Source organism: Plodia interpunctella, chromosome 7 (assembly GCF_027563975.2).
Source record: "Plodia interpunctella isolate USDA-ARS_2022_Savannah chromosome 7, ilPloInte3.2, whole genome shotgun sequence".
Classification (NCBI taxonomy): domain Eukaryota; kingdom Metazoa; phylum Arthropoda; class Insecta; order Lepidoptera; family Pyralidae; genus Plodia; species Plodia interpunctella.
In genome coordinates, this window is record NC_071300.1 from 11069616 (window position 1) to 11083864 (window position 14249).

The 14249-nt window shown below is 37.2% G+C and overlaps 3 protein-coding genes across 10 annotated transcripts; 2 read left to right on the forward strand and 1 right to left on the reverse strand.

Moving 5' to 3' along the window:
- Positions 1–211: 211 nt before the first annotated feature.
- Atac3 (Ada2a-containing complex component 3) lies at positions 212–6661 on the forward strand. Of its 7 annotated transcripts, none has more exons than XM_053747749.1 (11): positions 212–351; positions 1012–1093; positions 1463–1591; positions 2051–2241; positions 2868–3085; positions 3912–3995; positions 4075–4151; positions 4572–4680; positions 5102–5282; positions 5529–5655; positions 5986–6661. In XM_053747749.1, exons 2-11 carry the CDS (start codon positions 1031–1033, stop codon positions 6139–6141), a joined length of 1335 nt encoding a protein of 444 aa, XP_053603724.1. In that variant the 5' UTR covers positions 212–351; positions 1012–1030; the 3' UTR covers positions 6142–6661. The 7 variants fall into 7 exon arrangements, 6 of the variants coding, with proteins under 6 accessions (XP_053603724.1, XP_064292131.1, XP_053603727.1 ...); XM_064436061.1 differs by having other exon boundaries at positions 212–230; XR_008404840.1 differs by having other exon boundaries at positions 231–370; positions 5529–5712; positions 5986–6091.
- On the reverse strand, positions 5724–10492 carry LOC128671346 (uncharacterized protein). 2 transcript variants are annotated; one of them, XM_053747754.2, is made up of 6 exons: positions 10088–10492; positions 9496–9631; positions 9033–9262; positions 8644–8914; positions 7587–7765; positions 5724–5879 (listed from the first exon to the last, which is right to left on the reverse strand). In XM_053747754.2, exons 1-5 carry the CDS (start codon positions 10266–10268, stop codon positions 7591–7593), a joined length of 993 nt encoding a protein of 330 aa, XP_053603729.1. In that variant the 5' UTR covers positions 10269–10492; the 3' UTR covers positions 5724–5879; positions 7587–7590. The 2 variants fall into 2 exon arrangements, with proteins under 2 accessions (XP_053603729.1, XP_053603728.1); XM_053747753.2 differs by lacking the exon at positions 5724–5879 and having other exon boundaries at positions 6948–7765.
- A 1492-nt stretch (positions 10493–11984) lies between these two features.
- Positions 11985–13941, forward strand: LOC128671221 (transmembrane protein 138-like). Its single transcript, XM_053747539.1, has 4 exons — positions 11985–12277; positions 12369–12441; positions 12908–13079; positions 13529–13941. Exons 1-4 carry the CDS (start codon positions 12150–12152, stop codon positions 13639–13641), a joined length of 486 nt encoding a protein of 161 aa, XP_053603514.1. The 5' UTR covers positions 11985–12149; the 3' UTR covers positions 13642–13941.
- The last annotated feature ends 308 nt before the right edge of the window (positions 13942–14249 follow it).

Sequence of the window (14249 nt, forward strand, 5' to 3'; positions counted from 1 at the left end):
CGCCTTTTGCTATATCGATTAAAACGTTTATTTTAGAGTACTAGGTATTAATCCTTTTATCATGTATGCATTTGTTTGTGAAAATATACGACAACGTCTAGTGTCCATGAACCAAGAAATTGTTCACTTACATTGCCTATAGAAAAAAAGGCGAGCTTTTACCTATCATTGTGACAGCTGACAGTTTCGTTGTCAAATTTGACTTTTTAATGTTGGTTTCCGCTTCGTAGGTACTTTCTTTATAAAAATTTGTGGATTTTGTTGTAGTTTTAAATTTCTAGGTCGAATTAATAGACATTATATTTATATAATGTTGGCTTATGCATAAATAGTTCCAACAAAACTATTAACGTGAGTTTTTATGCCGCAGGTAACTAGGATTTTATCTTAATACTTCCGTTTAGACAGGAAAAGGAAGTGTATATTATGGCGGCATGAAGCTTACAAAAAGAGTGATATCCTTATCCTGTTCTCTATCAAATCAAATGGCGCAAAAGCAAAAACTTAATTTTTGTTGTCTGGTGTAAACAGAATGTATACCTACTTTTATCTTCACATAACTATTGCAAATGTAGTGAGGACTAATCTGCAGCCAACAGCTTATTGTGTTCAATAATTGTACCTTTCTACCCAATAACAGTTTTAAAATGTTTTTGTGATGGTATTTTGTTCATTAAGTAGGTAATATAAAGCTATGGGTAACCTAGTAAACATTAACAAACCCTTTTAAAATACTGTATTTGACATTAATTATACAAAAAAATTTATGTATATTTCTGGAGATTTATCATCCTTATAGGTGATATAACTTATCATAATCCTATGAGAATTGCATGCTGTACAGACCTAAAGATAGATGGATGTGTCCTTTATTTGTGATTCAGTCATATCAAATAATAGTTCTCCTGTGATCCTATGCACATATTTAGTAACTGAATTTAATTATAAATTTTAGATATCTACCCCTATTTGAGTAAAGAATATATTCTAATATGACTGCACTTATTTCAGATCTTGATAATAACTTACGATGACTACAGACTTGTGTACAGAAGATGTGGTTGTCTGTATCGCATCCCCGCAAATGATTTCTGTGAGTACCTTATTTTTTGTAAAAGGTTTGCGAGTTCATGAAATTATTCAAGATTTAGTGCATCAAACGGTTCTTGTAATATACCAAAGTAGTAAATTCTAGTTGTTTAATTTTTTAAATGTAATTTCCGCATGTAGGTACTTTGAAGGATATTGATATGATCCTTTAGCCCAATTATAACATGCGTCCTAGAAGACTGGTAAAAAAAATTTTTGTATTCAATCGATTTGTACCAAACATTAGTATAAAACATAGTTTTATGTCGTCAAGGATGATGGCTTGTTTATAATTTCATAGTTATTTTATAAAGATATGAAATGAACCAACATAAGCAAAGGTTTGTATATGTGTATGAATGTTGTTTGGTAGACGGGCGTGAGTGGCGGCGCGTCGGCCGCAGTGGAGCTCGGCCGGCGGCTGCTGCTGGCCGCGCGCGCCGGCCACACCGCGCTCGTGCTCGACCTCATGGCCAAGGGCGCGCCCTTCACCACCGACTGGGTGAGTAGTCACTGATACCATCAAACATAAAACACGTAGCACGTCATTGCGTCCAAACTTTCTATTTGTTACGTACACGATATGAGAAAAATAAATTAATTAATTAGGACAAATCACACAGATTGAGCTAGTCCCAAAGTAAGATCGCGAGACTTGTGTTATGGGATACTAACTCAACGACAAAAAAACTTAACGTGCTACGTATTTGTATATTTCGTGATAAAAGTAGGTCTACTTCTCCTTGACACTTCATTTTGTTACACCTAACCTATCAAAGATTACAATAATTTATTTGCAAAAACATTATTCACGAAAGAAAACTTAAACCTCGCTTAAAAACTAGGTACTTCTTAAAAATGGCCCATGATATCTCGAGTTGTGATATTATTTCAAAATAGATTTGAAAGTGTTTAAAAAAGTATGGTTTTCAGATAAACATTTTGAAGTAATTTCTTGTAGCTCGGCACGTCGCCTCTCCATTTGGCCGCAACAAACAACCACACGGAGACCTGCGCAGTACTACTACGCGCGGGAGTGTCCAGAGACTCTCGGACTAAAGTTGAGAGAACTCCATTACACATGGCCGCATATGCAGGACATTCGGACGTCGTGGCTTTGCTGTTAGAACACGGGGCTGCTGTGGATTGCAAGTTAATGTCTTATTTATATACATTTATTATAGCAGCTGAATCGTCTGTTTCTTTGAATGCGTTGATGTATATGGTACTTCCAATCGCATTTGAAAAGTTGTTTACGTGCTTGTGCGAAATTCATGAGGAAGGCTATAGAAAATATCAAAATTCCCACGGTAGCAAAGCCGTGGAGCACAGTTGGTTTTCATATTCTGTAAAATTGCAAGTAACAAGTTGCAAGTGTATGGCTGTAGATTGACTAAAGCATTAGATTAAATTTAGCACAACTTGTCAAAAGGAAAATTAAAAAAAAAAAGTGTTTATCTTTAAAAGTATTAACTCAAAATTTTTTCTATAATAATCTTCCGCACAGAATATTCATATTTAATACTCACATATATAAACATGAACTTTGCAGGAATGCAATATTTTAAATTTGTGCGGAGTACCCCAAGGAAGTACTTTGAACCACTACCTTGCTAATTTTGTTCCATGTCCCTAACTGGAACTAAGAATAAATATTTCGCGACAATATTTTTCTTAGCCAGTGAAACAGAATACATTGATTGATCGCGATTTATCATTACTACCACTATTAATGTACTGCACTATTAATGTACTGTAGAATTAAATATGTCTATTAGGGACATGCTGCGTATGACGCCGCTACATTGGGCCGCAGAACGCGGACACACGGTCGTGGCGGATGCATTATTGTCGCGCGGATGCTGTGTGTCTCCGCGCAACAAGTTTAATAAGACTCCGCGCGATCTGGCCGCGTCGAAAGGACACTCTGATATTGTCGCTTTGATTGACGCCGCGGAAGAGAGGCAGAGAGATGCGGAGATGAGGGTCCCCAGAGGTATGTTCCTGCTCTAATTTAAACTGTGTACAGTAATGTGAGTTTATGTTTATTTTAGCACTAGCTGATGCCCACGACTTCGTTCGCTTAGTCTCTATGACTCCAGCGAATTATAAATACGAGAGTGAGGATGTTTGTTACTTAGTTAAGTCAAACCAACTGGACGGATTTTATCAAAGATTTGTGTATGGGTAAAAATCTTCGATTTTTATACCTTAACAGTATATAGAAATGACAACATGGCAGTCTGTGCCATGATGTCATTTCTATATACTTATATTATTGTGTACCTGGTCTCTTAGTGTTCCAAATCAGATGTTCCAGATCTTCAATTTGATACCTCCATAGAAAATGCTTATCAGTCCGCCTTCGCGTCAGCATCTGTCTGAGTGTGGAGCTGGCACAACGTGTCATCTGATACATTTTCACTGGAAACAACCGTAATGTTGCGTGTCTATACATTGTAGCAGAGATGGATTTAAAGCGGACGCAAATGGGTGTAAACGTTTATGCCCGGGAATTCAGACAATGTATCTGACGACGCTTAGGCCCTTCTGGCGTAAACCATACTAGAAACTTGTTTCCGCCCGTGCGTAAATTGAACATAAACTTTTTATCTTAATTGGCGATTTAGAAGAAAAGCCTGCGGTGAAGTTTAATCTTCACCTGCCCTTCGAAATCGGCAGTAGACTTAAATTTAAGTAAATTGTATGTCAAAAATTCAATCAACTTCACAAGAAGTACAAGTGATGAATATCATCCATGAAGATAGAATTTAGATTATAAATTTGGCCGGCGTAAACCATCCTCTGATTACACGCAACAGTGTCGTCGGAAGAGGCGCCGCCCCACGCGCGGCGGAAGGCGGAGGACAGGACACAGCCCGACCAGGGCTTCGCCACAATTCATAGTATGTACTTTCTTTCTGTATGTCATTGCGTTGACAAATTACATCTATGGATCAAAATTAAATCGATACAATATTTTAGGAATACAAGAAATAAAACCACACACCAAAACGAAAATACAAGAAGAAACTCCCAATAAAAGCGAGACAAAGACTGAGGTAAGTAGAGTAGTGTAACTCTTGATTGATTTATTAGATTGTATTATAACTTATTTTTGTCATTTATAATAATGCATGTATGATTTTTGGAAGAAGAAAGGGGAGGCCTTTGCCCTATTAATGGGACACTAACCATACCCTAGAAAAAATAATGTATGGGGTGAAAAATGGAAACACTGTCACGTGTGTTAGTTATTCTCCTATGACGTCAAACTATATTGACCTTTCAATCGTAAATTATAAAGCTTTTAATTTAGTTATCACTGTGGTTGTTTCAAAAAGATCGTATCGTAATAAGCTTATATGTTAGAATAAACAATGTATGTCATACCCAAAATCGATACGCTTTGGGTGTTCCGCAAGGATCGCATTTCGGTCCACTTTAGTTTGTCGTTATTAAGTAAGTGTGGTCGGGCGCAGTCAAAGGCGGCCGCGCTGCTGCGGCGCCACGGCATCACGCTGCTGCCGGCCGACGACGGCGGCACCGTGCTCAGCGCGCTGCAGTGCGGCCGCACCGTCGTACTCTCGGGTGAGGGCTCGTCTACACTCTGGTTACAATCAATGAGGGCACTGCGTGCTCTTGGGATCGACCGATCTTGCCCATTCTCTTTGGTATTGCAATGACAAAATAATGTAATAAATTTAATATCCGTTTTCTACTCTTTTAGTAACTTAAAAAACAGGAACTCGAATTCTTAAAATTTTGTGTTTGCCTAAAAATAAAATTTTCTTCTCAGTATTGATCTTTCAATCAAAAATATTTGCGGTTATCTTAAAACGACCGTATTTCTGAATACTTGTTTATACTACGACGTTGCATCCTTAAGATTTATTGGAGTGTGCTGCCTGGTAAATTATATAGGTACAAATGTCTTCGGATGCAACGTCTCTTATAATTATGATCATCACTTCGATAAATTTATTTCAACTATCAATTATCGCCGCAACAGACGCGGGTAAACTAATGTTGAAAGAAAGCAGCACCCCGCAAGTGGTGTCGGCATCCGCCGCGTCGCCCGCGCCCACCATTTCCACTGCTGGGTCGCAATCGCCGAGTAAGGGAGTGAAGCTGTTCACGCTCAATAACAAGCTGTTACTGCCGAAGGCTCACAAGAATCTGGGGAATGTGCAGGTATGAATTTGAAAGCTATATATAATACGAATAAAATGAGTATGTATATTATTTAATACACGTATAAACAGTGATGTGATATTATATATTACATATTATTTTATTTATATAAAGAACATAAATAAAATCCTGTTTATGTCAGTTCTTATGGAAAGTGTTATGTTTTCCTAGCAAAAGATAATTGTATAATATAGTTTTGGACATTTTATAACACATTGTAATGCAATAGAAATAAATAAATGAATGGTGTCGCAGGTGTCGCAGGTGAAGCTGGTGCAGCTGGCGCGCGGCCGCAAGCCCGGCACGCCGCTCAACATCGTGGTGCACAACAACTCGCACCATCGCCAGAGCCAGAGCGGCTGCGGCGCCCAGGTCTGATGCCGGCGCTCAATACAGATGTCGAACACCGTGCGAAGCGAAGAAGAAAAAGTAGGAAAGCGCCATTTAACAGAAAAGAAGCCGGGAAAACGCTCAGATGAGAGGACTGTACAAGTAATTTAGCGCCAACACTCTTTCTCTCACGATAATAACAGAATTTTACTTCCATAAAACCTATTAGAATCGCCCCCTGTTCTATCTGTTTATCATGGTACAATCTGAAAGAGTTAAAAAATGCACTTTGTAAATAGAGTACACGTAAAATTATAGATCATTTGTAGCGCAAAATAAATCCAACGTCTAATTGCTTTTTTTCACCTACAGACATCAGAGCGACAGTCAGAATCTACAACCAATGAAGATGAAGACAAGGAATCTCTCCGATCACAACTCCAGGCAGCCAGAAAAGCCATCGCCGCATTGACGGCTGAGCTAGCTTCTTGCAAATCTAAACTAGCGCAGTTCGAACGACAGACATAAAAACTTGTACTAGTTTTCAACAGACGACGTAGCCTGTACAAATGTGAAGTCTAAATCGAGCTAGCAAAGTTATAGTGATTAAAAACGGAAACGTATTATGATTCACTTTCATCCCATTTAAATTTAAAATCCCCGTTTAAATAATTGATTCACAAATATAAATGTTTGCTATAGTTTCAATAATGCTTCATATAAACCGAGTGATTACATATTACAATATGTCGATTAACGTTTTGTCCAAATTAATTAAAATAGTCCTTATGATCTAGGTAGAATATGGACGTAAAGTGATATTTGTAAATACGTGTGTTGTTGGTGCCTCGAAACGGGACAGACTAAAAGACCTATTATGTACCTATACGATTGCATGCTTGTAGATTAAGATGAGTATTATGCACAGAAATGGTATTGGTGATTTTTTATTTTTTTACTGTAAAATGATAGCTTTAAGGCCAAACAGTTGTGTTTATCGAGTCTATCACCTTGATTTAAGGTTGCAAAATAAATTGATTAAAACATGTCTTGTTTGTGTTATTTTTACCAAAGTACCAAAAATAAGCACATGCTGGTCTGGAAGTGAAAGAAAAACAATATGCCAGCCGCTTCTCACTCTGCGTTAAATTGTAGTAAATCAAGATTAATGGCTAACTGGAAATTCCCTACAATTTACTATTCAACCTCAATTCTATCAAACGTGGCCATTGAACTTAGCAACCCTTGGCTCTCTTTAATATACAGATTTGATACTGTATTTTTATGTTTAATCTGTAAACATTCCTAATGTTATTGAAATAAAAATCAACATATTTCATACACTTATCATTCTATTTTTAATATAAAACTTTTATAATTTGATCAACAATTCCTTTATTACAAAGTATATACAAATGCGGCACGACCATATTTTCATAATAAACGAAAAGGTTTTGTTACAAAAATGTCATTTTTGACAAAAGCTTCTATTGTCAGAGATAGGTATTCAGCCCATGAAAAAAAAATTTCCATGCAGTAAACCCTAAGATCCTTCGTTGTGAGCCGTTCTTGGTCTTGTTTATTACAACAATGCATTGCCATTGAAACTAAACCCACCTTTAATATTTAATGCCTGTGCAAATTATTGAGACATTCTCTTGTCGGGAGCCGTTCCTAGGTGTATCATGTCATGTATATCATAATAATGTATTGTCATCCAAACTAAATGTGTATATAAAATCTTAGCTCAATCAGTCAACATATCTGATTCAAAATATAGTTACATACATACATTGTGGAGGTAAGCAATAATGGACCATAACATTTTTTGACGTATTCTTTTGGGAATTTCTCTCAGCTACCTATTGATGTACAATTGTCTTTTTTATCTCTGCACTTCATAGGTTGACAAATCGAAAACAGTTTCTTCCACAAACATACAGATCCGTCAAGAAATAGTAGAGGTGACGTACGTGGCTACTTGTGGTGGTTGTGGGCGGCGCGCGCCTGCAGCACGTCGCGGAACTGCGCGAGGATTGCGTTCTCTCGCTTGGCGCGCTCCTCCTTGCTGAACGCGGCCAGCGCGCGCTTCTCGTCCGCGGAGTAGATCTGGTTCTCCTTGCGGATGCGCACCGCCTCCATGCGCCGGTGTCTGCGGACACACGTACTTACATTGTTGCTCCAAATCTAATGAGACAGACAGGGGGCTTACCATCATCTCTTAACGCGACCCACTTTACGACCTAAACTGACCTGCATCGCAAATTCGTACCATCAAGATGATATAATGATCCATTATAGGTAGTGACCACAACAATACGCCAATTCGATTTCATTCACTCATTTTGCATACAATTCCGTACCATCATATGCATTGAGAACGTAAACTGGATCACTTAGCTGTCAAAATTGGAGATTCAAAAAAAGTTACTATTTCAGATAGGTTTCCACGAAAGAAGTCTCACAGACGTGGCGCTATTGTCGCTGAAAACAACGATATGGTCTATCTGTTATTGATAGTTTCTAATTTTGCCACGGAAACTCTGTCGTGGTACGGTTTTTATGTTCCGAACTTTGTGTTTAGATGTTATGACAGAACAAACAAAAAAGTGCGTATTGTTTGCCCAAAATGGTAAGAATTTGATATTGGAATGCAACTCTTGAAACGAGATAAAATATATCGACATCGTATAGACTTATCTCTCCTAAACTGAACTGCCCTACAAATGAATCCTTTGTAATAGTTGATGGTAGGCCCCCAGACTGTAAATAGAAAAGTAAGAACGAAGGTATTTATTATTTAAATGACATTTCTTCAAGTAGACTTAAAAGAGAAGAGTTGAAAAGAAAGACAGATACATGTATTTTTTGTTCAACTAAAGCCACTTCAATTTCATTGTACAGATCACGGGCTCTCCAACAGGTAAACATAGATTTAACCCTTTATTCTTTAGTGGTACAGAGGCTAAAGTTTAGGCATTAAAATGTAACATTAAAATATAACATATATAGAAAAATCAAGTCACATACCTGCTACCACTCATGACATAGCCTACAGATTCGTAGGACGCAATTTCATCTGAGGTAAGTCCGATCTCTCCTCTCCGTGGAATCCTTTTGCCTTCAGCCACATAAGCGGCCATCGCAGCACCCTCTCCAGGCAACAAGGCGCGCCCGAAGTCCTTGTGCCCCAACTGTGGACCCACGCGTGGTGTGGGCCCGAATACTTCTGAAGCCAACTCTGTGTCTTGCTGGTTTGATATGGCAGACTTTGTTTGTGTCTCCACTACTTCATGTTCTTCTGCAAAGAATTAAACATCAAAATGTTTATCTACTTCATCCATAAATGTTATCATAACAATACATTTTTAATAATCACATTGGTATAAAATCAGGGCTAAAGTATCAGATTGACTTACTTCCTTTTTCCACCCACACCTCTTCTTCACTACCAGAGCTGCTGCTGCCACTGCTAGAACCCTTTGATTTCCTTTTTTTTGCTTTTTTTCGAGCTTTCTTCACCTTTTTGAGTTTCTTTTTTAATTTCTTCAACTTCTGTTTTGTGTCCTCTTTGTCTTTGGATTTCTTGCTCTTCTTCTTTTCTTTTTTGCTTGTTTCTTTTTCTGGCTGTGAGGTTTCTTCGTCAGAGCTGAATTGAAAAAAGTTGTCATGTAGTTGTCATGCAACAAAAGTTCCTTTTGTTTGTGCTCCTACCTGTATAACAACCACTGAAAACACAACATACCTACCTACTTAAAACTTCTTTCAAATGTATTAGCCATCAATTAATACTGATGCCAAAAGTAGAACAAAAACCACATCCATACAAACACATTGTAGCGACAAAAGTAGGTATATTGTAAAAAAGAAGTTAAAGCTTACTCTGGCCTAACTGGTGACTTGCCCCACACAGAGGCAACTCCAATTTGTCCAATTCTCTCCCGTTGCTCTCGTCTCGCATCCAGAAACTCCTCTTCTTGAGGTTTGTAGCGACCTCTGGGACCTGGGCCTCCACCTCCTGAAGGAAATAAATTGTCAACATGTTTCTGTGCTACTTGTAAAATATATAATAGCAATCCAACACGTCAAGAAGCCACTTGTAAAAAGCTATTATATATCATTCAATTCAAAATTCTTTATTCAATTTAGGATGATATACATCACTTATTGACGTAAAAAAATTACTTAAACTAATTCAAATTCAAATCATTTATTCCGAAATTAGACCTTCACAGGCACTTTTTCTCGTCAATTTTTATATTTATAGTTATTTCTCACAAGCTACAAACTACTGGGTCTACTAAGTCTACTGCCGACTTCCAAAGCGCAGGTGAAGAAGAAGCGGCGCAACAAACTTCACCGCAGCCTTTTCTTCAAGGACGTCAATTAACAAATTGTAAACATTGTATCTATTAAACACAATTTATGTTTAGGTAATCTTACGAAATACGAACAAACTATGTGTGTAACTTACCTCCTCCTAATCCTCCCCCATGGTCTTCCCTGTACGAGCTGCGGCCGCGGTCCCTCTCAGCGTATGGCCGCTCCCTGTGATGGTCCCGACTCCTGTCTCGTCGCTCTCGACTCCTGTGTCTATCGCTAGGACTCCGATGGCGATCAGTACTGCGTCGACTCCGTTCGCGGTTTCCCGCCATTGCGCTTGAAACCTTATTGTCTAGATGACTTTCGAAAACGGTTTTGATTATTTGATAAGGGTACGTAGTTGAATTATCTATTGGATTTATCAACAATTCGAGAAAATCAGGAAAACAAACAAATCCAATCCAAATTTAACATTTCAGTCAATTGACTTTTGTTTGTTTGACATTGATAGTTAAATTTCTTTTGCAACTTGGCTTGCAACTGCAACCTTAGAGAAAAGAACAGAATGACTGCAACTTATGCTTGCAAGCAGTCAATCTGTCATAAAGTGTAGGTAGTGTCGTGCGTATGTCTTTGGTGATTAGTGTTGCCGCTCGATAGTCCACTATCGATATTTGTGTAAAGCAATAGTAATAGTATCGATATATTTATCAATAGTGTCGATACTATCGATAGTATCGATAGCTTCGTTACCGTAAATACTATCGATAGTGTCGAAGCTCAATATCGAATACAATATTGATGCTGAGCATTCCAATAACAATCAATATTATCGATAGTATCAAAAATTGTTATTTATTACAATAGTCATAGCTGATACTATCGATAGTAATTTCGACATTGAGCTACAATACTATCGATAATATTGTAGTATATTCATACTATTGTACCAAACTAAGCTATCAATAGTAGCGACGGTATCGTTAGGCATACCGATATTATAGATGATTTCAGAGGTCAACTATCGATAATCGAACTATCGATAGTTTTGCAACATTATTCAAGTGCGTGTGCTATCAAAGTACTATACTACCTATCCGGTACTATACGGAGTACCTACTAATTAAAGTATTACTGCACATTTATCCCGCCAGAGTACAGTCAGTAAACGGTCGAAAAATAGCTAGGAACACTTCACACGTGAAGATTTATATGGACTTCATACAGGTAAGATCTTTAGTCAAAATCAAGTTTATATCAGTTGACCAAATAATGCAGAACATAATCTAAAATAGAGTTATTATTTTCAGGATAATCCACTAAATCCTTCCTTTATCTTTTAAACTCGCACCACGATTACGTAGAAGGCATTTTTGGTCGTAAATCTGCAACAATATTGAAAATTCGCGCTTTTTGCCTCCATTAGCAATGTTTGAATACCTTAGAACTATTACAAACCAGTAGCGCCATCTACGCTGAGCTTTGCGTAATATGCCCTATAGTAGGTACTCCGGAGTACCTACTACATTGACAATATATTTTAGATTATGTTCTGCATTATTTGGTCAACTGTGGTCATAAACTGTTATAAACTTGATTTTGACTGAAGAGCTTACATGTATGAAGTCCATATTTTAATAAGTCTTCACGTGTGAAGTGTTCCGAGCTTCTTTTCGACCGTTTACTGGCTCGACAATTTTACAGCATGAGACGTATTCCATAGTTTTCGAAGTTTTTTTATCTTATGGAAAACGATTTTTCCGAAAATTTCGGCACCCGAATATGCTACATTGTTGTATATTTCCACAAAAGAATGCTTAATGAAAGGTTTATTAAAGAACTCTAAAATAAACTTTTTAATCAACATAGCAAAAGGCGGCAAAGCTTTTGTGTACCTAACATACAGTGCTGTACTCTGGCGGGTTAAATGTGAACAAATACTCCCAATAGGGAGTATTTGTGGAATACCATGTCCGGACCTAGTGCTTTTTTTCGTCACGTTGGTACCTATGTAATGTTCTAATTCTGTGGTTGGTCTTGGTAAACAAGCTGTTTTGTTTTGACATGACTGACATCGTGTGACGTCTTTCCGTGTTTTTGATTGAAGTATCGATTCGGTCAATTTTCAAAACAAATTTGTTTAGGTTCCTACCTAGTTTAATTTTTCGATAAAGTGAGGTTTACATTCAAATTCAAACGAGTTATGTAAGACAATGAAGTTATCGACTCCAAGATATACATTTTGTTTGTTTTTCCAATTTGCTTTCATTATTCTCGATTTAATTTTCAACTGCGTTACTTTATTTCCCAGAAGTCGCGATGGCCTTCTTGTTTTATTCATGTAAGACAAAACATTATCTTGTAGCAACTAGGCACCTATCTATTGTAGTAATAAACGAATAATAATTATAAATTAATGTATTTCTGTGCAGATTTCAGGATCTTTTTCTGGTGCTATCAATCACAGCTATGCTTATGACGTTTTTCTCAACATATCTCTTTCAAGTAAGTAATTTTATGACCAGGGCAATTTTTTTCCTTATCCAGGAATTAAATCAACTTTATAGCAATATTCAATCTTATGAAAAATTCTTTAGTTATTTTTTCTTCCTGTTTTTACTATATACAAGAATGCTTTCAGATCAAAATCAGAACACTTGATTAATAAACTATGACAGTTTAGAACTAATACAAGTATTCTCAAGTGTATTTATTCTGTAAGGGATAAAGTTTGGTCTCTATCTATAAACATAAAAATTTAAGCCATAATGTAACACAGCATACTATGGCATAATGATTTTTAAGAACATTCACATTACAAACATTCTTACACATAATGGTTTATGCATAACAATTTGAACCATAACTAACCTAACCCAACCTAAAAGTTAATTATGCCACATTTACCCGTATGCCAAAAATCAATTATTCCTTAGACCTATTATGCCAAAATTGTTATTGTTTGGCCCAGGCAGGTTTGGTAGAAGTGTTGGTCCGCAAGTTCCGCGCGGCGGGCGCGGTGTGTGTGCTGTACTTGTGCGTGAGCGTGTGTCTGCACGCGGCGTGGCTGCTGCAGCGCTGGCCGGAGCCGCACGCCGCCACGCCGCCCGCGCTCGTCTGCTTGTTCGCTCTGCAGAGATGTTGTGAGTACATTTACTTCCTTCAGAAATTCTAATCCTCAGGGAATGTTATGAAGCCAGTAAAAAAAATATACATATTGTGGCTACTTTCTGGTAAAATAATGGACTGCCATTTTGACTAGAACCTAAAAGAAGAATTTTGTCAAAATTTCTTTTGTAGTTACTGCATTTGCTATTTTGTACAAAATGAAAATTTTTCTCTACATGGTTATTTAACTAATAAGCTAAGTAAATATTATATTGTAAAGAAAGATAGAAAAAGTTTATTGGGCTAAACAAAACACATTTACATATCATACAAAAAGCAGAGGAAATTATATAAAAGAAGATATTAATGGCTTATAATAACATCTATGGAAAGAATGCTACATTACTTTCCTATGAACTTCAGAGGCTTTAGTTAACTAGTCATACAGTGAATTACCGACTTCAACAAAAGTTGAAACTTGCAGTGTCTCCATGGTACTACTTCTTCTACAAGCGCGCGGCACTGAGAGTGAGCGACCCCCGGTTCTACGAGGACATCGACTGGATCAACCGGCAGCTCACTCCGCGCACTCACTGACTCACTACTAACATGAAACTGATGATTAGACATTATACTAACTTGCTACAGAAAGCCAGACATTTGGTACTAGTATTTCCTGTACATAATATACATATATATTGAGTAATTACATGTTTAAGAACTTCTTGAATACTTACCTTGTTGTGTGAAATTAATCACTAGTTACTATGATTATCATATTAGCTTTATGTGAACTATGAAAATTGATATTCAACATTATGTTACATCTAGTCACAAACCATAATAATCTTAAGTGATGAATGTAAATAAGTGTTTAATAAATGTTCTTGACTGCTATATTACAAACTCTTATTGTATTAGCTTACTGCTGCTATTCCTCTACTTACTGTTACATTACCCTTTAATTTCATGGACTTTTGTACAATCTAAAGAAAGCGAGAGCTTTCATGTGCGTACATTTTTTATACAATGCACGCGAACAGGCATTAGGTGTGTCGCATCCGCATCACACTCCTAATGGGATGTGGTCACCGCCGCGTTTTGACGGCTTCGTGTTTATAAAGCATTGTTAGGCAAATGTAAAATTAGTTGTGGTAGAAAACAGACAAATGAAACGAAATGTTCAAATATAATATTTTACTGAA